Source organism: Tamandua tetradactyla, chromosome 3 (genome assembly GCF_023851605.1).
Source record: "Tamandua tetradactyla isolate mTamTet1 chromosome 3, mTamTet1.pri, whole genome shotgun sequence".
Taxonomy (NCBI): domain Eukaryota; kingdom Metazoa; phylum Chordata; class Mammalia; order Pilosa; family Myrmecophagidae; genus Tamandua; species Tamandua tetradactyla.
This window is the reverse complement of record NC_135329.1, coordinates 55,105,677-55,132,670: the sequence shown is the minus strand read 5'-3', so window position 1 is coordinate 55,132,670 and position 26,994 is coordinate 55,105,677. Positions and strand designations below refer to the sequence as shown.

At 38.9% G+C, this 26,994-nt stretch overlaps 1 protein-coding gene across 2 annotated transcripts in view; it reads right to left on the bottom strand.

The window, feature by feature from the left end:
• Nucleotides 1-26,994, bottom strand: part of ASAP2 (ArfGAP with SH3 domain, ankyrin repeat and PH domain 2) — a 240,691-nt gene that overhangs the window by 128,447 nt on the left and 85,250 nt on the right. For both annotated transcript variants that reach the window (XM_077153135.1, XM_077153136.1), the window contains exon 3: nt 11,357-11,502. In XM_077153135.1, coding sequence (XP_077009250.1) covers nt 11,357-11,502 — 146 coding nt within the window. The remainder of the gene's footprint in view (nt 1-11,356; nt 11,503-26,994) is intronic.

Here is a 26,994-nt window from a genome sequence, read left to right as displayed (position 1 = left end):
CTGAGTGCATGTGTAGAATGGAATGATTTCTAAATGTTGTGTTAATTTCTTTTCTTTTTTTTGATTAATTAAAAAAATTAAAAAAAAAAAATAAAAAAAAATAAATAAAAAACAGGATCCTTCTATATGCTGTCTACAGGAAACACATCTTAGACCCAAAGATAAACATAGGTTGAAAGTGAGAGGTTGGGAAAAGATATTTCATGCAAATAACAACCAGAAAAGAGCAGGAGTAGCTATACTAATATCCAACAAATTAGACTTCAAATGTAAAACAGTTAAAAGAGACAAAGAAGGACACTATCTACTAATAAAAGGAACAATTAAACAAGAAGACATAACAATCATAAATATTTATGCACCAAACCGGAATGCCCCTAAATACGTGAGGAATACACTGCAAACACTGAAAAGGGAAATAGACACATATACCATAATAGTTGGAGACTTTAATTCACCACTCTCATCAATGGACAGAACATCTAGACAGAGGATCAATAAAGAAATAAAGAATCTGAATATTACTATAAAGGAGCTAGACTTAACAGACATTTATAGGACATTACATCCCACAACAGCAGGATACACCTTTTTCTCAAGTGCTCATGGATCATTCTCAAAGAGAGACCATATGCTGGGTCACAAAGCAAGTCTTAACAAATTTAAAAAGATTGAAATCATACACAACACTTTCTCAGATCATAAAGGAATGAAGTTGGAAATCAATAATAGGCGGAGTGCCAGAAAATTCCCAAATACGTTGAGGCTCAACAACACACTCTTAAACAACGAGTGGGTCAAAGAAGAAATTGCAAGAGAAATTAGTAAATACCTCGAGAAGAATGAAAACGAAAACACAACATATCAAAACTTATGGGATGCAGCAAAGGCAGTGCTAAGAGGGAAATTTATTGCCCTAAACGCCTATATCAGAAAAGAAGAAAAGGCAAAAATGCAGGAATTAACTGTCCACTTGGAAGAACTGGAGAAAGAACAGCAAACTAATTCCAAAGCAAGCAAAAGGAAAGAAATAACAAAGATTAGAGCAGAAATAAATGAAATTGAAAACATGAAAACAATAGAGAAAATCAATAAGGCCAGAAGTTGGTTCTATGAGAAAATCAATAAGATTGATGGGCCCTTAGCAAGATTGACAAAAAGAAGAGAGAGGATGCAAATAAACAAGATCAGAAATGGAAGAGGAGTCATAACTACTGACCTCACAAAAATAAAGGAGGTAAAAACAGGATACTATGAACAGCTTTACGCTAATAAATACAGCAATTTAGATGAAATGGATGGGTTCCTGGAAAGACATGAACAACCAATTTTGACTCAAGAAGAAATAGATGACCTCAACAAACCAATCACAAGTAAAGAAATTGAATAGTCATTCAAAGCTTCCTAAAAAGAAAAGTCCAGGACCAGACGGCTTCACATCTGAATTCTATCAAACATTCCAGAAAGAATTAGTACCAACTCTCCTCGAACTCTTCAAAAAAATCGAAGTGGAGGGAAAACTACCTAATTCATTCTATGAAGCCCTCATACCAAAACCAGGCAAAGATATTACAAAAAAAGAAAACTACAGACCAATCTCTCTAATGAATATAGATGCAAAAATCCTCAATAAAATTCTAGCAAATCGTATCCAACAACACATTAAAAGAATTATACATCATGACCAAGTAGGATTCATCCCAGGTATGCAAGGATGGTTCAACATAAGAAAATCAATTAATGTAATACACCACATCAACAAATCAAAGCAGAAAAATCACATGATCATCTCAATTGATGCAGAGAAGGCATTTGACAAGATTCAACATCCTTTCCTGTTGAAAACACTTCAAAAGATAGGAATACAAGGGAACTTTCTTAAAATGATAGAGGGAATATATGAAAAACCCACAGCTAATATCATCCCCAATGGGGAAAAATTGAAAACTTTTCCCCTAAGATCAGGAACAAGACAAGGATGTCCATTATCACCACTATTATTCAACATTGTGTTGGAGGTTCTAGCCAGAGGAATTAGACAAGAAAAAGAAATACAAGGCATCAAAATTGGAAAGGAAGAAGTAAAACTATCACTGTTTGCAGACGATATGATACTACACGTCGAAAACCGGGAAAAATCCACCACAAAACTACTAGAGCTAATAAATGAGTACAGCAAAGTAGCAGGTTACAAGATCAACATTCAAAAACCTGTAGCATTTCTATACACTAGTAATGAACAAGCTGAGGGGGAAATCAAGAAACGAATCCCATTTACAACTGCAACTAAAAGAATAAAATACCTAAGAATAAATTTAACTAAAGAGACAAAAAACCTATATAAAGAAAACTACAAAAAACTGCTAAAAGAAATCACAGAAGACCTAAATAGTTGGAAGGGCATACCGTGTTCATGGATTGGAAGACTAAATATAGTTAAGATGTCAATCCTACCTAAATTGTTTTACAGATTCAATGCAATACCAATCAAAATCCCAACAACTTATTTTTCAGAAATAGAAAAGCCAATAAGCAAATTTATCTGGACGGGCAGGGTGCCCCGAATTGCTAAAAACATCTTGAGGAAAAAAAATGAAGCTGGAGGTCTCATGCTGCCTGACTTTAAGGCATATTATAAAGCCACAGTGGTCAAAACAGCATGGTATTGGCATAAAGATAGATACATCAACCAATGGAATCGAATAGAGTGCTCAGATATAGACCCTCTCATCTACGGACATTTGATCTTTGATAAGGCAGTCAAGCCAACTCACCTGGGACAGAACAGTCTCTTCAATAAATGGTGCCTAGAGAACTGGATATCCATATACAAAAGAATGAAAGAAGAACCGTATCTCACACCCTATACAAGAATTAACTCAAAATGGATCAAAGATTTAAACGTTAGGTCTAAGACCATAAAACAGTTAGAGGAAAATGTAGGGAGATATCTTACGAAACTTACAATTGGAGGCGGTTTTATGGACCTTACACCTAAAGCAAGAGCACTGAAGAAGGAAATAAATAAATGGGAGCTCCTCAAAATTAAACACTTCTGTGCATCAAAGAACTTCATCAAGAAAGTAGAAAGACAGCCTACACAATGGGAGACAATATTTGGAAATGACATATCAGATAAAGGTCTAGTATCCAGAATTTATAAAGAGATTGTTCAACTCAACAACAAAAAGACAGCCAACCCAATTACAATGGGAAAAAGACTTGAACAGACACCTACCAGAAGAGGAAATACAAATGCCCAAAAGGCACATGAAGAGATGCTCAATGTCCCTGGCCATTAGAGAAATGCAAATCAAAACCACAATGAGATATCATCTCACACCCACCAGAATGGCCATTATCAACAAAACAGAAAATCACAAGTGCTGGAGAGGATGCAGAGAAAGAGGCACACTTATCCACTGTTGGTGGGAATGTCAAATGGTGCAACCACTGTGGAAGGCAGTTTGGCGGTTCCTCAAAAAGCTGAATATAGAATTGCATACGACCCAGCAATACCATTGCTAGGTATCTACTCAAAGGACTTAAGGGCAAAGACACAAACGGACATTTGCACACCAATGTTTACAGCAGCTTTATTTACAATTGCCAAGAGATGGAAACAGCCAAAATGTCCATCAACAGATGAGTGGCTAAACAAACTCTGGTATATACATACGATGGAATATTATGCAGCTTTAAGACAGAATAAACTTATGAAGCATGTAATAACATGGATGGACTTAGAGAACATTATGCTGAGTGAGTCTAGCCAAAAACTAAAGGACAAATACTGTATGGTCCCACTGATGTGAACCGATATTCGAGAATAAACTTGGAATATGTCATTGGTAACAGAGTCCAGCAGGAGTTAGAAACAGGGTAAGATAATGGGTAATTGTAGATGAAGGGATACAGACTGTGCAACAGGACTAGATACAAAAACTCAAAAATGGACAGCACAATAATACCTAATTGTAAAGTAATCATGTTAAAACACTGAATGAAGCTGCATGTGAGCTATAGGTTTTTTTTGTCTGCCTGTTTGTTTGTCTTTTTTTTCTTTTTCCTTTTCTTTTTTTTTTACTATTATTTTTTTCTCTATATTAACACTCTATATCTTTTTCTGTTGTTTTGCTAGTTCTTTTCCTAAATCGTTGCAAATGTACTAAGAAATGATGATCATGCATCTATGTGACGATGTTAAGAATTACTGATTGCATATGTAGAATGGAATGATTTCTAAAGGTTGTGTTAATTTCTTTTTTTTCTTTAATTAATTAAAAAAAATCAACTGGTCAGAGAAGTGTGGGTCTATTTGTGGACTTTCAATTCTGCCTCATTGGTCTATTTGTATATCTTCATGCCAGTACCACACTGCTTTGATTACCTTAACTTTGAAGTATAACTTGAAATCAGAAGTGTTGAGTCCTCCACCTTTATTCTTCCTTTTCAAAACTGTTTTGGATATCTGGGTCCCTTGCATCTCCACTTGAATTTGAAGATTGGTTTCTCCATTTTTGAAAAAAAGGGCATTGGAACTGTGATAGGGATGCAATGAATCTGTGTACCATTTTGGGTAATACTGATGTCTTAACAATTTTAACTCTTCCAATCCATGAATGTGAATTGTCTTTCCATTTATTTTGATTCTTAATTTCTTTCAGCAGTGTTTTCCAGTTTTCACTGTATACACCTTCTGTATCTTAGTTAAATTTATTCTTAGACATTTTATTTTTATTGTAATTTTTTATTAATTTCCTCATTGGATTGTTCATTGCTAAGTGTATAGGACAACAATTGACTTTCATGTGTTGGTCTTGTACCCTGCCACTTTGCTGAACTCATTTATTAGTTCTAATAGTTTTCTTGTGGTTTCCTGTTGGCTTTTATATATAAGATAGGGTGATTTGCAAATAGAAATAGTTTTAGTTCTTCCTTTCTAATATGAGTACTCTTTATTTTTCTTGTCTAGTTGCTCTGGCTAGAACTTCTCATGCAATATCGAATAGAAGCGATGAAAGTGGGCATCCTTGTCTTATTCCTGATCTAAGGGGGTAAAACCTTAAATGTTTCACTATTGAGTATGATGTTAGCTGTGGGTTTTTCATAAATGGTGTTTATCATTATGAGAAAGTTTCCTTCTCTCCCTACTTTTCTGGGTGTTTTTCTCTAGAAAGGGTGCTCAATTTTATTGAATACCTTTTCTGCATCTACCGAGATAACCATGTGGTTTTCATTTTTCATTCTACTTTTGTAGTGTATTGCAATGATTGATTTTTGCTGGCTGAATCACCCATACATTCCTGGGATAAATCCCTCTTGACCATAGCAATGACCTTTTAAAATGCTGTTGGATTCGATTTGCTAGTATTTTGTTAAGGATTCTTGCATCTATATTCATAAGCTTATTGCCTCTTACAGTCCCCAGTGCAGCACAGGAACTAGCAAGCATTTTGTTACTTTTCTCTTTGAGCTTTCTTTCCTGCGGCCCAGGCCTTGCTTGTTCCTATCCTGTCCTCTCCCGCTCAAACTTTTTCCACTTTCTCCGATCTCTAAAAGTCAAAATATCATGGCAGTTACAATGAGGTAGTATTGCTTTTCCAATAAAAAAAAAAAAAGAAATAAAAAATAAATAATATTAAAGTATATTTTAAACATATTGGTTGTGCTATAAAGCACAGATCTCTTGACATTAGTCTTATGGTTCTCAGTTGTTTTGATAAACTAAAAGTGTGCTTTCCATTTTGGTTAGGATTTATAAGTACAAGAGATAACGTACAGTGCTAAAGTCTCACAAGACTTAAACACAGTATTATCAACTGTAAATTAGGCCATGCTAAAAAAATATAAGTGGTAATGGTTTCTAGGTGACCAAAGTAACTGGTCACCCATGTACTCTATTTCACTAGAGAAATCTTTGCTCTCAAGTCCTCTTCACTCAAGCTTATTGACTTTTAATTTGTATACAGTCTGAAAAGTCGTCCTATTTTCTAGCTCTTATCACAGTGGAAAAAGAAATTTTAGAAGCAAGAACCTGGTAGCAGCTCAAAAAAAAAAACAAATAGCAGGGAAAAGACAGTCAGAACATGAAAAGGCAGATGTTGGAAATGGAAAGTCAAATAGGCTGGAGCCAGTATGAGGGCAGACACTCCCATATACCACAAACAACCTGCTGAGAGTTTCTCTAAATCTCAACAACAGTTCAATCATTTATGCCCAAATCAATGACTTAAGTCTTCCCCTTCCTCCCAATGAGGAAATTACAATCAATGTCCCCGTTTAGTAAGAAAGATTATTAGATATTTAAAATGTAAGATATTTTTAATAAAAAAGCTTAGAAGAAAAGGTTGATGGAACTAACTCTCGATTGAGACCTTGTGGTAGCAAGATCTTCATATTAAGTCATGAGATAAGCTTTATTAATGTGGAAAATCAGCTCGTATTTAACCTAAGACTGATGGTGGTAGGAAAAGAGCACTACTTTATATTACCATCACAACAAGGTGAAAACACCTCTCTAAGGACTGCACACATCACATACGGACAAAGCCACAAACCACTGCTCATTCTAACAGAACCTTACTAGCTCCCTTTACTCTGTGACTATAATGTCTTTTAATTCTGAGGATTTGTGTAAAAAACTCATGATTTATGGGTTTGGTGGAATTTTCTTTGTTCCTCTTTCAATATGAGTAAAATGAAATTCCTCAACCACAGAACCTCTCTGTCACTGGCCCTGTTTCCATTTGATGCACAGAGCAGGTTAGATTTGACTACATATTTTTACTACCAATTCTCTAGAATCAAGGACAGAAATTACAACCTGTAATTACCTTTCAAAAACCTGTCTCTTAATGCAGGCTAATATTAAAAAGTCAATTCTCAACATAGAAGTGGCCCTTGAAAAATCTTTTCAGGATTCTCACATCCATCTGGTAAAAGGAAAAGAGCCTAAGAAAGTGGGCTCACTTTGAAACCAGTTTAATTCCACACATTTTATTTCTGGAGATGTCTTGTTTTCCCTGTTATCCTGCATAACTGCAGAGAAAATTCACAGACTTTCTAAAGGTGAGAACCTCACCCATTAGTAAGAAAATATCACTTCATAATAAGTTGGCTTTTCTTTGGAGACATTTCAACTGCTTTATAAACATTCTTTCATGCCACAAAGCAGGTAGGTGGTAATTATTGTTTCTGGACAATGGGGTAGAATTGAGAATCTTAGCCGTATGGAACTGAAATGTTCTGCTTGTAAAGCATGGCGTTGAGAGATAAGACAGATGTGACCAAAAATAGGAATAAGAATGGTATATAAAATACCAAAAGAGGAAAATTCTCCCATAATCAGCTCACTCTCAGCAAAAGCTTCTTAGAAGATGCCACTTTGCATTTCTATGGCTGTACAGCTTCAATACCAGCACTGGCCTGAAAAATCAGGCATGGTGAATGCTAATTTTGACTCAAATAAGGGATTTTCTTTCTCTCATCTTTGCTGGGAAACAGGATGATGGTCCCACGGTGGGCAGAGTTTTATCACCCCTGTTTTAAGATGAAGCTAAGGCCATCTGGCTACCTCTGAGACACTCCTGCAGTTGAGCCCAGGTCTTGTGATTTCTCTTTACACAACACTTTTCCCTGTATTGCCTTCTGTTCTGTTATTTTCTCCCTAAAAGTTGACAAAAGCCTTAAATGACACACCGGAAAGAACACGAGTCTGGAGTCAAAAGACTTGGATTTAAAGCCCAATTCTATCCCTTACCAGGCTAAGGACCTCTTAATGTGCCTGTGCCTGCTTCTCTATGAAGTGAAGATAATGAAATCTACCTTACACAATTGCCTTGAGGATTAAATGAAGTAGTATATCTTTTATGTACAGCCGCTGTTTACTATACCATGGGTGATCACTGTCATGGCATCGGCTTCACTCACTGTAGAAAGGTGGGCAGCAAGTAGGATGCAGGGTGATTTTTTAATGAAACTGGCAAAATCATGGGGTGGTGAGCTGAGTACCAGTCCCAGCTCTGCTGTGCTTCCTGCTTTTGCAGGACAGCAAGAAAAGGAGGGTTGCTTTTATTTACCTGTGTAGTTGACCTTATTGACAACTGAATAAAAGCCAGTTTATTCAGGATCCTGCCACGTGCAATGCTGCAGGTGGACCCTTCTACACCCAGAGGCACACATCCAAAAGCTGTCAACGACTCCAAGAGAGATGTGGGCCCCTTAAACCTCTCTGCGCCTCAGTTATCTAATCTATAAAGTGGGAATAACATTGATTTACCTTAGAGGATTAATGGGTTGCTATAAGGATTAAGTAAAATGCATGAAAAGCAACTGGTCATACTCTAATCACAGACAAGATACGACTATCACAGTTTTAGAGATGAGAAAATCCTGATCTAAAAATTACCTGAATAAAGATAAAGCAGCTAGTTCCTGGGGTGATGGAGGGACAGAACCCAGGGCTCCTTCCTACCTTTCTCCTGCACTGCAGAATGTCTTGGACTCAGGTAGTCCTCCTGGGACTTCCCTCTGCCAGGCTATTGGGCTTTCCTTTCATGGCTTTCTATCCTGTGTTGGATCCTGTTTCCTAACATTCACATCTTCCTTTTTCTTGGTTTACCCCCTCATTTTGCTAAAGCACATCCTTTAGAAATTTCAGAGAAATGACTCATGGGGATTAAATTTTTTTGAGCCTTGCATGTATGAAAATATTTTTAATTCTACTCTCATGCTCACTTGGCTGAGTATTAGTTCAGGTTGAGAATCGTTTTCCTCAGAATTCTGATTGCTCCATGCTTAAATTTCCCAGTGTTATTGTTCAGAAGACCAGTGAGTTCTGATTCTTAATCCCCTGTGGGTCTTCTGGACACTTTTATGATCTTTTGTTAACTCAACACACAATATGCCTTTCTTGGTGCAGGTTTTTTTGTCCTTATTGTGCTGGGGACTTGCAAGCCCCTTTTATCTGGAGAGTTGGGTCCCTCTGTTTTAGAAATTTTCTTTTGAATGTTTCCATTGATGAGGTCCTCTCCACCTTCTCTGAAATGCCAGTCAGTTCGATGCTAGACTTTGAGGATTAATCCTTAATCTTTTCTTTTATCTATTCCCCACAATTTTTTTTGTCTTTCTATTCTATTTTGAGAGATTTCTTCTATTCCAACCTTATAACTGAATTTTCATTGCATATTTTTTTACATTAACTGTGACCCCCTCCCCCATGTTAAAAGAAAAACTGCTCCCCGTTCTTCCTGTATTTGTCTTTCCCTATTTCTCTGAGGAATTATGTATGGTTTCTTTAAAGTTTTCTTTTGCTGTCTTTATTGTCTCTGTTTCCTCCACATTACTTTCTTGTATTTATCTTGGTCTTTCATTCTGGAGGCTGTTCATTCATATTTAAGAGTCGGGTACAAACAAGCTGACTGACAGCTCTGTATGCTTGGTCTTGTCCCTGATGTGCTTTACCCTAGGGTAATTAGACAGCAAGCTCTTTCACTGTAAGGCCTCCCATATGTAAGCATCTATAGGACCATTTTGTTTATCCAGTTTTTTTTTTTTTTTAATCTTCCAATCTTTTCTGAATTGGTGGTGGGGCCCTAATCACATATCTGACAACATGTAGAAACTGGGGCTGAGAAAGGGGCTAGGGCTCCACAGTTCAGTATACACAACTTCACCTTGGTTCTGGCAATAATGAACAGATGACAAACTTTGATAAAAGTCCAAACTTTAGGACCCAAGAGATTTCAAATTAATATGAGTGAAAAACTCAGGCACAGCAACAGTTTTTTATGGTTACCTTTTCCAACTGAAATATTTACAGATGAAAATCTTAATGATCTTGTTCCTTCCCCTTCCTATTATTAACTTACATATTATATTCCCCTTATATATTGTTTTCTGCCCTTCTAATGCCAGTCTTATAAAGCCACCATGGTCAACATTTCAAGAATGATGAGCTATTTTTTCACTTATTATGAGCGTTGTGCTGGTTGAAACCATTATGTACCCCAGAAAGGCCATGCTCTTTTAATCTAAGCTTGTGGATGCAGACCTGTTGTGGGTTGGATCTTTTGTGGGATGGATTTTTTTATTAGGTTATTTCCTTGGAAATGTGATCCAGCCCACTCGAGGTGAGTCTTAATCCCCTTGCCACAGTCCTTTAAAAGAGAGACATTTTGGAGAGCGCTCTGAGCTGAGATAAGCTATAAGAGAGAAATGCCCATAGACATTTGGAGACAGCCATTCTGAAACCAGAGCTCAGGAGAAAAGGGTCAGCAGACATCACCAGGTGCCTTCTCATGTGACAAAGGAACCCCGAGATGCCAGCAGCCTTTCCTCAAAGAAGGTATCTCCCTCTGGATGCCTTAATTTGGACATTTTCATGGACTTAGAACTGTAAATTTGTAATCTAATAAATTTTCACTGAAAAAAGCCAACCCATTTGTGGTATACTGCATTCCAGCAGCTTTAGCAAACTGAAACAGGCACACACACAAGGGGAAAGAGAAGGGCACAGTTACCTGTGCCTTACATAAAAAGCATTATGGGGAGCTTTACTTGGTCTTCCATGACCCATAGGAGAAGCTGAGGGTAAGCAACAGGAAGGAGAAGTCCGGAAGACCCCTAGTGCACACTCCACTTGTAGAACGAATCACCCAGGCAGGGTCACAAACAGCCCGGCCGTCACAGGCTGCCCACTTCTTCAGGATTCTATTCCCATACAAGAACAGGACTGAGCTGCCAAGCACAAGAAAGAACACGATTCACCCAACACCACTCAGCGCTTCACACAGGCAGTAAATACCAACTCCACATTTTCGCTGGCTTAAAAAGTAAGACGTTTCTTTCAGCCCTGCTTTTTTTAGGCTCTGCATTTGGGAACATAAAAGCCCTTTAAATATTCATGGTAATTTCTGTGCTTTGATTATAGGTTACCTTGCTATGCAAGACGGGTCTGAACATATTTATTAAATATTATAAGTTTAAATGCCTACTATAATTACTGGAAACATACACTGTTCTACACAGTTTAGAAACTATTAAAAAATGATGTCAGAGGCCCTTAAGAATATGAATGCACGTAACTGTTCGTCCCCCAGCTGTGCACATTTAAAATGCCACTGAATTTTAAAAGTCTTGTTAGAGAAAAATTACAATTTTGAAATTGTATTCCAAGGTGGCTTAATATATGTAGAGAATATAATTTCTTTAGGTGTCATGTGTACTATGAAACAATTTATATCTAGTCGATCAAACAAATCTTAATTTCCTTCCACACAGTTACCTTCTATTTAAAGTAACTACAGGCATTTCACAGTTGACTGATAGCTGTGCAGACATAATGAATACTTACCAGATTTTTGAAAAGTGCCGTCAACTCCTTTGTAAACACTGAGAACTTCAGAAATGCACTTCCTAAATCTGGGTCATCTCTGCACACACAATTGCCACCAAACTTCTCCAGGGCTTGGGTGTACTGCTCTTCATTTTCCACATGAGCTACAACGGCAATGGGAAATGCACTGTTAAGGTATCCACACTCCATTCCCATTCCCAACCAGGTTTTTCTTAGCTGTGAATAAAATCTACAAATAAACAGAATGAAAGTCTGAGAAAAGTCAAGGTGCATCAGAAACAGACGTAACTTTGTCATGCCAACAATAACCAACTATGCCAGCAATAGATGCCAAAGAACAAATATGATGAATAGGAGAGAAAGGGGCTTCCCAACTGGTATCACAGAATTCGAGGTATCGGATGAGACCCTCAGAGATACTCCAATGCTTTCCACTTCCTGACTCCCCCTCAATGATGGCAGAAGTAACAAGACAATTTAACAAACTCAGCCCTTTTCTAGAAACTCAACAAAAGGAGCCCTGGTCCTCTCCATCCTGGAGCTTATTGCTCTAATTCCAAGCCACATACCACAGCTTCTTCTGCTTTCCAAACTGGAACAGTGGTGATCCTCAGAACACAGACTGGGGAAGTAAGAGGTCAGTGCCTCCACATCTCTGCTTGTGAAGGCTCTTATGCCTGGTGGTTCTCCCCTCCCTGACTCCTATTCATTCCAGACTCACCCTTCCTCTGGGAAGCTTTCTGTGACTCTATCCATATGCCCTGGGTATCTGGATTTGGCACTTTCCTATCCTTGCACTTAGCACATTGCATTGAAATTTCTGGTAAATGTGTTCCCCAATACACTGGGATCTTTTAGAGCATAGAGAGCAAGTTTTATTCATCTGTGTGCCAGAATTATAAGACACACGCCACACATATTACTTGAACAGAAAAAGCAAATCCTGATCACCATCAGATGGCATCTCACTATCATAGACCTCCAAAGCTGCGCCTTAAAGAGTGAAGACCTGGGTTCTGGGTCTTGAACTCAGTAGTTCTCAATACCTGTTGGACATCAAAATCATACATGAATCTTTAACTATGAAAGACGAAGTTCCATCTCAGACCTCTAATTCAGAAACTAGGGCTTGCGGTGGGGTAATCTGGGGAGTTCATGTGATTGAATATAATTCCCACACTACTGGGCAGGCAGTTTCAAATGAAGCAAGCCAGTCTACAGAAAAACAAGTTCTGTGTGCATGGAAACCTGATTTTTATTTTTCCTCCATTTTAATTAAGAAATATGAAACAACCACTTTACGGTCACAACAGAACAGGGAGACATGCAGCTCAAAACTTTGTATTTATTGCCCTGGGAACACCATGAGACAGAGAAAGTCTTGGTGCTGCAGCTTCTTCACCAAGGATCAGATCCTGGAAGCCCCTCTGTAGGAGCCCAAATTCTTCCTCAGAGAAATGAAAACACTGTTACTCAATGCCAAGGCCTATGCCTGACCTGACAATTGGGATCAAGGAATGGGATATTTGTTTCTAGAGAGCAAACCTCTACCCTGAGCCAGATCCCAAAGATCCAGAGAAGGTATGTTCACCCATCCTACCAGGGATGCACTTGGCCCTTGATCTCCAGCCTACAGAAGGGTTTCTAGGTGGATCTAACAAATACAAGAGAAACTTAATTTCAATTCAAATTCTAAGCTATGAGAGTGCATGCACACACACACACATACATCCTGAAGTATACATGGTACACAGGAAGAGTCTTCATAACATATAGGTTCCAGTGCCATGTGTATGCCAATAAATGTATGTATGACCTTGATTGGAGGTAATTTACTCTCACTGTGCAAAGATAAAAACATGTTGTGAGATATTCATGAGGTCAAAGAATAAGGAAAAGAAATGCAGTTCAATCACACTGAGCATATAACTAGTAATAACAATTTCAGCAACCACTATCATTTACATTAAGCATAAACTACTTCATGTTTTTTCTTTAAACATCACGATTTTCTAAGATATTATTTCTCATAATGCTGATAGGAAATTGAGTTCGAAGAGATAAAAAAGACTTGCTGTAGGAAACAAAGCTAGAAAGTAGCAGAGCTGGGATTTTAACTGAAATCTGTCTGATTCCAAAGACCATTTTTTTTCTGTGCTACATCTATGCTTAGGTCATGGCTAAAAATAGCTTACCTCAACAAAAACAAAAGTGCATAATTTTTAGATTTTTTAAATATTCCATCTCACAGATGGATCAATAATTCCTATTTTGTTCCACTCATAATTCAAGAACATGTTAGATAACACTGAAGGGTAGTTCCTTTCAAGCACAAACATACTATTTTATAACTAGTTTCTGAAATTGGTGGTCAAGAAATGGGCAACTTCAGTTAGGTGAAATCATTCGACTGGGTTAGAGAAACAGGAATGCAACTGCTGCTTTTTCCCATGCTTGCTGTTTTCTGAGCCATCTTGCTTCCCAGTGATGCCAAGAGAGAGGTGTGCCAGCTGTGGAAGTTGACTTGGTGGTGTCTTAGCAATGAATGCAAAAGCACAGCAGAAAGTCTTGAGAGGCCCAAGACTCAACAGAAATTTCGATGTGCCCTACAAAATAGTATCTGGACCCCCAAACAAACCAGTGGACTAGGGATGTGGCCCCTACAAGCTCCTTCAGGACAAGTGTTAGCATGGCAGGGCCTAAGGGCTTTCTCTATGCTGCGGTAGCCAGGATGGTATGTCTTGCCTCAATATTGGTGAGAGGCCCAACCCAAGATACATGCAAAAAATGTTTCTTTTTTTTTTTAATTTATAAAGGCACACATGTACTTTAAATGTAAACATAAGAGTTATCAAATATTTTTGTAGTGGGAGGAAGGGAGAAGAAAGTTCCTTTTGGTTGTGGTTAAAGTCTTCTTCAAAGATTTTCCCCAAAAATACAATGGAAAAAAAAAAGGTCTGTAAACAAAATGAGAAAAAAACTATACTTTTTAAAATTTTTTCCCTAGTATATACAACTTTCTCGCATCAAGACAAATCTTCGATTATGGAAATCTTGATTGTGTGATCCTCATTGAATCTGAACCAGGATTCAAATTCAACCACTGTTCACTAATGCAGAATGTCTCCCAGCGTGTGGGAACCTGCAGGAGAGAAAAATCCACCTTCTCTTCATTGGTAGTCTATCAAACTGGGCACAGAGGATAAATAAGAGGCTATGTTTCAGCACCAAGAAAATATGAAAGAACCACCAGAGACCCTTCCTCTGGGCTCCTCAACCTATTACTTGGTAAAAGTTAGGTGGTGATTGTCTTTTAAGTCTTTCCCTTAAATCAATTTTGTGTTGCTCCTCAGAAACCCCAATAGTGACCCATGACTTCTCCTGTGTTACTGTGAACTCAAGGTTTATATTATACTGTTTAATCCACTGCAATCATTCTTCTGTTTTCATGTTCAAACTGTCCTAGCTTAATAGTCACTTCACATTGCTCTGGTTTGGGGGTTTTAATACATATTTCTCATCCTGCAAACAAATTTAGGGTTTCTTGATACAGACCATAAGCCCTCTGATCTCTGAATTTTTCTTCCACACCCAACATAAGACTATGATATGCCCTTTGATACGAACAGTAAATCTTCCACAAATACCTGTTAACTGATTGCGCTGGTTTGAAAGAATGTATGTCCCCTAGAAAAGCCATGTTTTAACCTAAATCCCATTTCATAAAGGCAGAATAGTCCCTATTCAATACTGAATGTTTGAATCTGTAATTGGGTCATCTCCCTGGAGACGTAACCCAATCAAGAGTGGTTGTTAAACTGGATTGGGGGAAGTGTGTCTCCACCCATTTGGGTGGGTCTTGATTACTTTCTGGAGTCCTATAAAAGAGGGAACATTTTGGAGAATGAAAGAAATTCAGAGAGAGCAAAGAATGCTGTAGCAACACAAAGCAGAGTCCACCAGCCAGTGACCTTTAGGGATGAAGAAGGAAAATGCCTCCCAGGGAGCTTCATGAAACAGGAATCCAGGAGAGAAAGCTAGCAGATGACACTGCATTCACCATGTGCCCTTCCAGCCAAGAGAGAAACTTTGACCCTGTTCGCCGTGTGCCTTCTCACTTGAGAAAAAACGCTGAACTTCATCAGCCTTCTGGAATCAAGGTATCTTTCCCTGGATGCCTGTGATTGGACATTTCTATAGACTTGTTTAATTGGGACATTTTCTCGGCCTCAGAACTGTACACTAGCAACTTATTAATTTCCCCTTTTTGAAAGCCACTCATTTCTGGTATATTGCATTCCAACAGCTAGCAAGCTAGAACACTGATTAACCCACTACTCTAGATCTCCCGAAGTCTGAGATTTTCCTACTAGAAAACAGAAAGTAGCTGATGGCCTTTATTTTCCTTTTGACAAAAACAAACTTAAAATAGAAACCTAAAATAAAGAGCTTGGGAATAAAATTTCTGGAAAGGACCCAAACTGGTCCTATCAGTTTTTATTCACAGAATCGTGAAAGCTGTTCTTCTAAAAGGAGCTCACTCTCCAACCTACCACTTGTTCAAATATATCTAAACTCTGGTTCATATTAATGACCCAGATTCAAAAACCTTTGATCTGGAAGGAACTCTGGAAAATGAGGATCAGAGTCACTGAGACGATGCAGGACAAGAACCCATTTCCCGTCCATGTAACCCAGCTCATTCTCACTCTCACTGCACTGCCCAACAGATCACCCTTTCTGCCAATCCACTCACAGGAGACTCAAAGGGATGGGATAAGAAACTCTCGTGGGAAAAATCTATTATATACCCAGCAAGTATGAGTGTATACCGAGTTCTGAGGCACGATTAGGTTTTTGTTGTACGTTTTTTAGTTTACTTATTTCTGTTATTTAAAAAATTGACATCAAGAGAGAGCCCAGTTCACATGGTTCAAGCAAACCTGATGAATCAGAAAAGGACAAAAGGTGGCCCCCTTACACACTGGCAGGTCCATGTGTGGTCCACAGCACTGTGAGAAGGCAAGTCACTGGGAAAGTCCTGAAAAAGGAGGGGAGGGGATCCGTAGCCAATTCACCTTTAACCACTTCACTTTCATCTCAAACATCTCACTCATTATTTCTAGCCCTGCAACGGGGATGTGACAGCATGTCAGGGAAGAATACAAAAATGAGTAAGATCATGGTGTCTGCTATAAATATCCAGGAAAATAAACATTCACCTGTTTACAGATCAACATGCCAGACGAACGTTCTGGATGCTGAGGATTCAGAGATGCTAAGAAGGACACATTTGATGATAGGTAGAAATTTTCAGGTAGGGAAGCAAGAGAACAGGGAGATCTCAGGACCCCAGGAAATTTTACGACATCCCATGTGTTCAGAGCCTATCAATGCTTTCTCTATCTTGAAGCCCCTGCCTGCATCCAACTCTCAACTCTCAAAACTATTATAGGGCAACATAGGTCTCACTGCCTCAATGTCCTCAGGACCGTGAAAGCTTACTACACGACTAAGTCCTTTCATGCAAAAAGGTCCTGCATGTGACCTAGTCCCGAGTCCTCTCTTTACAGACAAGGAAACTAAAGCCCAGAGAGTTCCGTGACTTGTTCAAGTTCACACAACCAGTTCGCAGCAGAGCTGGAACAAGAACTCATGTTTCCTGACTCTCAGGCCAATACTCTTCCTACCACATTAGGAACCATTTTTGCTAGTCACATTATCACTCTCCTGGGTTCCAAGTTAAAATAAATGTATTACCATCCTACAGTCACACGCATGTACTGTCACCCACACCATTACATGCTCTACACCAGAGAGAGAAGAATGTGGAGTTAAAAATATGGGTAAAAAAATAAACAAATAATAAGGGGGACAAAGTTTAGTTAAAATAAATTGGGTAGATGGAAATACTACTGGTCAATGAGACAGAAAGGTAAGGGGTATGGTATGTACGAGTTTCTTTCGTTTTTATTTTTTATTTCTTTTTCTGGAGTGATGTAAATGTTCAAAAAAATATCATGGTGATGAATACTGTCATGGTTAGGGACATGTGTCAGCTTGGCCAAGCTGTGGTACCTGTTTGTCTGGTTGGGCAGGTGCTGGCCTGTCTGTTGCAATGAGGACATTTCATAGGATTAGGTCATGATCACGTCAGCTGCATCCACAGCTGATTCCATTTGTAATCAGCCAAAGGGGAGTGTCTTCTACAATTAGTGATGCTAAATCTAATCATGGGAAGCCTGTTAAGGAGGACTCAGAGGAGACAGGTCCCATTCCTGCTTCGGGTGGAGAGCCTCTCCTGTGGAGTTCATCCAGACCTTCCATCAGAGTCGCCGGCTTCACAGTCTGCCCTGTGGATTTTGGACTCTGCATTCCTGTGGTCACGTGAGACACTTTTACAAATTTTATATTTCCAAGTGTTCCCTGTTGATTCTGTTTCTCTAGAGAACCCTAACTAATACAAATACACAACCATGTGATGATATTATGAGCCATTAATCATACACCATGTATGGAATGTTTGTATGCTAAGAATGTTTATATAAGTTTTATCAATAAAAATATTTTAAAAAAAAAGAAAGATGAATGTGAAGGGGACCATGATGAATAAAGCTTGGTACTTGCCAACAAACAATTTAGCAAGAAAATAAACATGCAATAACAATCCACTATGACAGAAACTACAGGGACTGTATAAGGAAAGGAGTAAGTTTTCTGGGGGCTGATGACAGGAAAGGCTTCTAGGAGGATGTAAAGCTTAGAGGAGTTTTCCTCTTTTAGAATCTAGTATAGGATGAGATTTTAAACAAGCTACTAGCTGCTTGACTTACACTTAGGCTCTCCTTATCTAGGGAGTTACTTTTCATCCTAGATCTGCCCTAAAATCTAACCACTAAAGGAGATAAGAGGCTTTTGCTAAACAACTGGCAGGGGTTTTCTTTTAGCCTGGAGTCCCAAGGTACCAGGGTTTCAAAGAAAAAGGGAAATCAACATTTGCTGAGTGTGGACTATAAGCTATTACAAACATAACATTCAATTACATAGATGCCCTTTGATGGCAAAAGAGCCAGTGTTGGTAAAGCAATTTGATTAGCAACATTACAGAAACTGCATTTTGGCACTGCAAGGTGCTTTCCATGCTTTGCTTTTGTCTCAACATACTGAGGGATACAATTCCCTTTACTTACAGAAGCCCACTACAGCAGAACACAAGAGGCCACCGCTCCTCCCACCTCACCAACACAGAGAGTACAGCAGACTGGGAAAGAAGACAACTCCTGTAGCTTGAAGAGGCCCCCAAAATCTTGAGTCTTAAGGACCAGAAGCCCCTGAAAATCAGTGGTCTCTACAACTTTACAACAGTAGCTATACACATACACACACATATTTTAAAGCTCATCCAGGCAAGGAGTTTTCACCTGATGTATTGTATCTGTGGAAGTTGGGTTATCCAGAAGAATACAATACATCCAATTTTGACTTTAAGCTCCAAATATTAAGATGTGTCATACAGAGGGTCATCATATTTTCACTGGTGTCTTGTGATACATTTAAAACCACTGACTTAACCAAACCCCAAAGTTTTATAGATGGGGTTACTGTCACAGAGTTGACTTTTTGCCTTACTTACTATAAAACACTGACCAAAAATAATGACCCTCTGTATGAAGCATCTTAATATTTGGAACTTTAAGTCAAAATCTTTGCATTCCTTCAGATTAACTATACTTCTATGATTAAGATACTGATTATTGCTGATGGGATTCCACAGATTACCCATCTAAACTATTCTTAACCAGAAGAACTGAGATTGTTAGAATCCCAGAGCCTTATCATTGGAGATTTCATCGTAAGCATTTTTTCTTCATTTTGCTACATAACCACATAGCCATCAAGGAGTTATAACCTAGTTTAGTTTACAGGACGTGCTTTTAGTTTCCCAGCTGCTAAAACAAATACCATACAATGGGTTGGCTTAAACAATTGGAATTTATTGGCTAATGGCTTTGAGCCTAAGAGAAATCCAAAATTGAGGCGTGAGCAAGGTGATGCTTTCTCCTAGAACTCTGTGGCATTTTGGGACTGGCTGCCAGTTATTCTTGATCCCTGGCTTTTCCGTCACATGGCAATTCACAGAAGCCTCTTCTTTCTCTTTCAAGTTCCAATGATTTCCCTAATCTCTATGGATTCTTTTGTCATGTCCAATTTTCTTTTCTCATAAGAACTTTAGCCATATTGGATTAAGGCTCACCGTCATTGGGTGTGGGCAAATTTTAACCAATAAATAGGAAAGGTCCTATTCACAAATGTCCTATTTACACCCCACAGGACCAGAAGCTGGGACCTGTGCAGCCTTTTGTGGGGATATGATTTAATCCCCAATAGGAAGCTTTCAGTTTTTCACTATTGTAAAGACATTATTCCTTGTGCATAGATCTCTTGCCATATTTTGGATTATTTTCTTAGCAAACCATGACAAGAATAGAATTTTATTCAGTGAATAATAATTTTTGTTTTTCTTTGTGTACTGCCAAAACGCTTTCTGAAAACTCTATATGCCAAACTTTTATGCCACAACAATGTAGCAGAGTACCAGTTTCTCAGCATTCTTGCCAAACATTGAAGACTATTATGATTGAACTATTCTCCATTGTAGCAGGTAGAAAATCAAACCAGATAAAGAATATACTTAATGCACAATGAAACCTGACTTCCTCAACTATTAGTATATTTCTTCCGAAGTGCCCTATTCTAATTATAGGATACAAATAATACTAGAAATTTTTTCTCTGTATAAATTTTAAGTCTGCTTTAACAGTCATATTCTTATTAGCACTGAGATAACAGGGAAATACACACACAGTTGTTGAATTCTCATTTTTCTTTACAGGTGAATTGAATCATGTTGCCCAAAAAAGGCATATTCGTGCAAAGCCCTAGCCCTACTACCAACAAGCTGGCAAGGTTTTTTGCAAAATTTTTATAAACAGAACCACTGCCAATCTGGACTGAAAGTGACCGTGAAAGGATGAGTTAAAGGAAGAATGACTTCAAGGGCAGAACCGCAGAAGCAAAGGTTTGACTGAAAAGATCTCCTTGGGCCAAGAGAGTGGGCCCATCCACAAACTAGAACTAGCTGTCGGAATGCAATATACCAGAAACGAATGGCTTTTAAAAAGGGGAATTTAATAAGTTGCTAGTGTACAGTTATAAGGCTGAAAAATGTCCCAATTAAAACAAGTCTATAGAAATGTCCAATCACAGTCATCCAGGTAAAGATACCCTGATTCAAGAAGGCCGACGAAGTTCTCTCTCAAGTGGAAGTGCACATGACAGAGTTTCTCTCTCATCTGGAAGGGCATATATATGGTTTACACAGCGTCATCTGCTAGCTTCTTCTCCTGGCTTCCTGTTTCATGAAGCTCCCCAGGAGCGATTTTCCTCCTTCATCTCCAAAGGTCACTGGCTAGAGGACTCTGCTTATCATGGCTATGTCATTCTCTGCTCTCTCAGAAATCTCTCTTTCTCCAAAATGTTTCCTTTTTTATAGGACTTCAGAAAGTAATCAAGAACCACCCAAATGGGTGGAGACATGCCTCCAGCTAATCCAGATTAATACCACTCTTGATTAAATCACATCTCCAGGGAGATGATCTAATTACAGTTTCAAACATTCAATACTGAATAGGGATTAGAAGAAATGGTTGCCTTTACAAAATGGGACTAGGATTAAAACATGGCTTTTCTAGGTACATACATCATTTTAAACCAGTACAGCTGGTCTGCCCCTGCACTTGGAGGAGTCAGGCCATCTGCCCCAGGGCCCTGCACCCTGTTGCTTAGGGAGAGTGCTACCATCCTAATGCTCGGAGATGGCAAATTCTGTGCCCTGGCATTCACAGAGAGCCTGGCCTCTGCACACATGCTTGGAAGGGGTGATGCTGCTGCTCCATCAGGCCTGGGGGACAAAATATCAATCCACAGATGGCTCTCAGACCTTGTGATCTAATGAAGTTTGCATGCTGGATTCGAACTTGTCTGGGACCTGTGACACCTCTTTTCCTTCTAATTTTTTCCCTCTGAAATGGAAATATTTATCCTATGCCCAGCCCACCAGTATACTGGAGGCAGATAACTTGTTTTCTAGGTTTTACACATTCATAGATGGAGAAAATTCTTCCCCAGGATGGATGATACCCTTAATTGATTTTGATGAAATTTTGTACTAAGCATTCTTATTGAAATAACTTGAGGCTACTGGGATGTTGTGATGGAAAAATGTATCTTGCATATGGGAAGAACATGTCTTTTTGGGTCCAGAGGGCAGACTGTTGGGGATTGAATCATGTCCCCTGCAAAAAACATGTTCAGGTCCCAACCCCTGTTCCTATGGAATTGTAAATAAGCCCTCCCTCTTTTATGGCCTGAGTCACGTTGGGCTTTAATTCAGATTACTGGAGTCCTTTATAAATGAATGAAATTCAGACAAGGGAGCAGCCTGAAGCTGCAAGTCCATGGGACCCAGAATAGAAAGAAGATGTTGCCACGTACACTGCCAGGGACACCAGCCCAGGAGAAAGCAAGCCTTCTGGTTTCTAAAACCATGAGCCGATAAATTCACTTATTAAGCCAACTCATTGTGTGGTATTAGCATATGGTACGGTTTGTACGTTGTGGTTTTTGTTGTTTTTTTGTTTTGTTTTTATGGTATGGTTTTAACAGCTAGGAATCTAACAGTGGAACATAGTAGAAATTTGGTAAGGACGCGACACATTTCACCATGGTACGGAAAATTAGCAAGTTTTCTTTGTACTCTTCATTACAAGGGTGTGACAATTTTCTAGGTCATTTAGATTGAGGAAAAAGGTGCCATCACTTTCACTAAGAATAGCTTAAGAGAGTAATTCTAGAGAAGTGAAAATGAAAGTCTTTTGTTGCCTCCTTCTTGATAAGTAATTTTTCCACCCACTGATATGTCAAACTCAGCCGAAAAAATACTACCTTCAACTTCCTCAGAGGGGAAAAACAGCTTTCAGTTGAGACAGAGTTTGAGAAATTTCAGAATAAGCATTTCCAAATAAGTGCGAATTGGGGATTTTGTTTTCTTTGTTTTGCTTTTTTTGGCTTTTAACAATGGGAATTTATTAGCTTGCAGTTTGAGGCCATGAAAATGTCCAAATCAAGGCATCATCAAGGTGACGCTTTCTTCCTGATGACCAGCTGTGGTGATTCTTGGGTCCTATGCCATACGGCAAGGCAAATGGTGGCTTCTGCTGGTGTCTCCCTTCTCTTACAGGTTTCAGTGCTTTCAGCGTTTTTCTTCCAAGACTTTTTCCTCTTTGCCTGAAATTCATCTCATACAAAGAACTCTAGTAAGAGGATTAAGGTATACTCTGGGTCACACCTTAATGAAATAACACCATCAAAAGGTCCCACTTACAATAGGATTTACACCCACAGGAATGGATTCACTTTAAGAACATGTTTTTTCAAACTGCCACACTCTACTCTCTGGGCCCCAAAAAGACATGTTCTTTCCATATGCAAAATACATTCATTCCATCACAATAGCCCCAAAGCCTTATATCATTTAGAAACAATGTTCACTAAAAATCTCATCAAACTCAGTTACAGAAGTAGTCTGCCTTGGGGCAGGATTCCTGTCTGTTGACCTGTGACACCTAAAGAACAAGTTATCTGCTTCCGATATACAATGGAGGGACAGCCATGGGATAAATATTCCTATTCCCATAGGAAGAAATCTGACAGAAAACAGGAGTCACAGGTCCCACACCATTCCAAAACCCTGCTGGGCATACTCCATGATATTTCAAAGTCTGAAAGTCATCTATGGAAGGATGTTTTGTTTTCAGGGCCTGATGAAGTGGCAGCTCCACTTTTTCCCAGTGCTTGAGCAGTAGCCATGCTCTCCTTGAATACTAGGGTGCTGCGCTCTACAAATACTGAGGTGAAGGTTCCGTCCTCATCAAGCATCATAATGGCAGCCGGACTCTCCACAATCCCCCAGGCACCTGAGAAAATGGGGTGTTCAGCAGTTCCTGAACAACAGAGTAGATGGTCCACCCTCTCCAAATGTCAGGGCATACTCACCCTTTCCACACACATCGGTGGGCTTGCTTTGGCCCTAAAAGACATCATCAGTCCAGATATCAGCTTTTATGTTTCTGCCTTTGAAGTCATTTTTTTTTTCAATCTGTCCCTTTTTTCCCCTTTTAGTTCAGACTAGAAGTGGTTCCTTTCATACAAATCTCAAAAAAAAAAAAAAAAGTCGGTTTTACATGTAGTACATAGGAGTCCAAACCATCAGACAAAAGAAGTTTCCAAAAGTCCTTTCTGGATAACTGCATTTCCAGTTCTGACTTCTACTGAAATGTCATTCTAAAACAAGGGTGAAAAAAATAATAAAACAAGGGTGGCCTTTCTTTTCAGTTTCCAATGATGCATTCATCATTTCTAAGACTTCATTAGAAGTAACTTTAGTGCCCATAGTTCTACAAATAGACTCTTCAAAGCAATTTTAGGCTTTTTCTATCAAACATTTGAGAATTCTTCCAGCCTCAATGCATTACCTAATTCTAAAGCCTTTTCCACATTTTTCATATTTGCAATAACAGTACCCCACTCTTCTGGTATCAAAATCTATTTTAATTTGCAAGGCTCCCCAAAGCAGATACCATGAAATGGGTTGGCTTTTAGCAATAGGACTTCCTTAGCTTACAGTTTTGAAGCCTTTGAGAATGCCGAAATCTATAAAATGTTTTCTTCCTAAGGATTGGCCACTGGTGATCCTTGGGTCCTCTGCCACACAGAAAGGCACCTAGCAGTATCCGTTGTTCTCTCCATTCTTCCATGTTTCATTACTTTCAGCCTCTTTCTTCTGTATTTTGCTTGGTTTTGGTTTTTTTCTTTGTTTTAAAAGAGGTCATGTATCAGTATATTTTGAGTGGGAAAAATTATTGCAGAAAATTTCTCAACAAATCATTTTAACAACTGTTTTTTCAAACTTGTACCCAAGACTTTCCAAAAAATACATCTGGGGCCACAGTGGCTCAGCAGGCAAGAATGTTGCCATGACAGAGGACCCGGGTTCGTTTCCCGGTGCCTGCCCATTTGGAAAAAAAAAAAAAAAAAAAAGGGCCACAATGGCTCAGCAGGCAGAGTTCTCACCTGCCATGCCAGAGGACCCAGGTTCGATTCCCAGTGCCTGCCCATGTTAATATATATATATATATAATATATATTTATATATACTGGCTGGGTTATCTGTCCTTTTGAAAACTGGAAGCAAACACACATACCTGTTACAGTATAAGAAAATGAACTTTGTATGTAGATGGAATATACAAATTTGGGCTCAGCCCAATATTTATAGATGGCTGGGGGAGCTCTAAGGTCATGTTCTCAAACAGCACCAGCATCAGTATCGCCATCAGCTGGCAACTAGTTAGCTGGGCACATTATCAGGCTGCAAACTGGACCTACTGAACCAGAAATGCTGGGTGTGTAACCCAGCAATCTGTGTTCTAATAAGACCTCCAAGGGATTCTGGTGTACTTTAAAGTTTCAGAACTACTGGTCTAAGAGTAGAACTGGCAAACATTTTCTTAAAAAAAAACAGATAGTAAATATTTAAGGCTTTGCAGATCAAGAAAGATGCAAAATTGGCTATTGTGTCAATACACTGTAAAATGGTAAAAAACAGGTGGCTGGCCATAGTTTGCCAACCCCTGCCCTGAGGCTTCTTAGAGCAAATTCTTCTTCTATATAACTCTAGAGGAATTTTATACAGCAGAACACAGGGCCTGCTATAATACGGAGTTCGTATATCTACAAGTTTACTACTTCTATACTAAGACAACCATCTAAGAACTTACAGCAGAAGCATTATAATCTATAAAGGAATATTTATTGGGCCCCTACTATCTGTCTACCCCTGTGCAAGGAACACACAGGAAATGTATGTACAGCTGTTGTGCTTACCAAGTGTCCAGAACTATATTTGCTATTTTTTTCATGTAATTTCAGTTAATCTCACCAACACAACTCCATCAAATATTAATATTCCAATTTATACATGAGGTGTGGTTCCCTGACCTTCAGAGGCTCGTGATCTAATTGAGGAGTGAAGGCCAATACAAATAAAACTACTAGGGAACAATCAAGAGCAATATTAAAAATGTGTAACAGTACCTTGCATTACTTTTTTCTTTTTACTTTTTAGATGAATATGGAGTCAAAAATGTTTTGAACTCGAAACTTAATAATTCAGAGGTGAGGTGTGATAAGTAGAATACTTTGTGCCCCCCTTGCCTACACCCTGCAAAGATGCCCAGACCCTAACCCTCAGAATCTGTGACTACGTTATGCTACATGGCAAAGAGGAATTAAGGTTGCAGATGGAATTACGGCTGCTGATTGGTTGGCTGTGAGATGGAGAGAGCCTCCCTAATTATCTGGGTGGGTCCACTGCAGTCAGAGGGTCCTTAAATGTGAACAAGTGAGATGAAAGAGTCAGTGTTGGAGCGAGGCAACATAAGAAATCCTTGAACAACCACTGCTGGCTCCAAAGGAGAAGAATCAAGGGGAACGGGAAGAGTCAAGGACCGAGAGTAAGAAAACAGATTCTCTCTTACAGTCTCCAGGAAGGAACACAGCCCTGGACCGCTGAACTTTAATCCACTGAGACTGTTTTCAACTTTAAGACCTCAAGCACGGCAAGATAATACATTTGTGTCATGTTATGCCACTAAATTTTAGTAATCTGTTAAAATATCTGAGGGACTCATAGAAGGCTCAGCTTGTTAGAGATGGGTGGGAAAGGACCATCTTGTACTCTGGGACAGTGCAAACATATTTACGGACCAGGGGTGGGGCTGGGTGGGAGACAAGGTGTAGAAAGATAAAGACACATATGAGAAGTAAGTCAGCCTGTAGTAGAGAGAGGCTGAGATGTAGCTAGAGATGAATCAGAGGTCAGATGGGGTCAATCTATGAGAAAGCAGGTCAGGGAGAAGACCTTGTCTAAAGAAATTCAGGAATATGAGGAATAAATTCTCAATATTCACTGTTTAGTCATACATAAAATGAGTGCTCTCCATGTACATGCAGTCACCTTGGGACATTTAACACTAATGAATAAAACACCTGGGGAAACTTCTTCCTCAGAACCAACTTCCTTAGGGTCAGAATTACTTTACAGTTACAAGGCACCCAGCCAACTGTGGTAGGCAGCAGCTTAATCCCTCATTGAGTATGCCTGACTGACTACTGAATGACATAAAAATTCTAAAAAAATGTAATCTATCCTTAGAGTTCTCTATTAAATATATTCAAAAGAATGTGCTATTAAAAGCAGTTCTAGAGAGGAGTTCCAAAAACTGTTTGCTGTGAATGAGGCCAGCAACCTCACAGGAAAAAGTATAGAGTTTCCTTGGGTAACTATTGTGAAGGAGTTAATGCCTGTACCAAAATAAAGGTTTCAGGATCAGTATGATGGCTTTAAAAACAAATCAGACTCATGACCTTAAATTGTAACTCCAACTTGACATGACATAATATGTGGTAAAAGATGACAAAAAATAAGAGATCCTCCTCCAAGGTTAGAAAGCAGA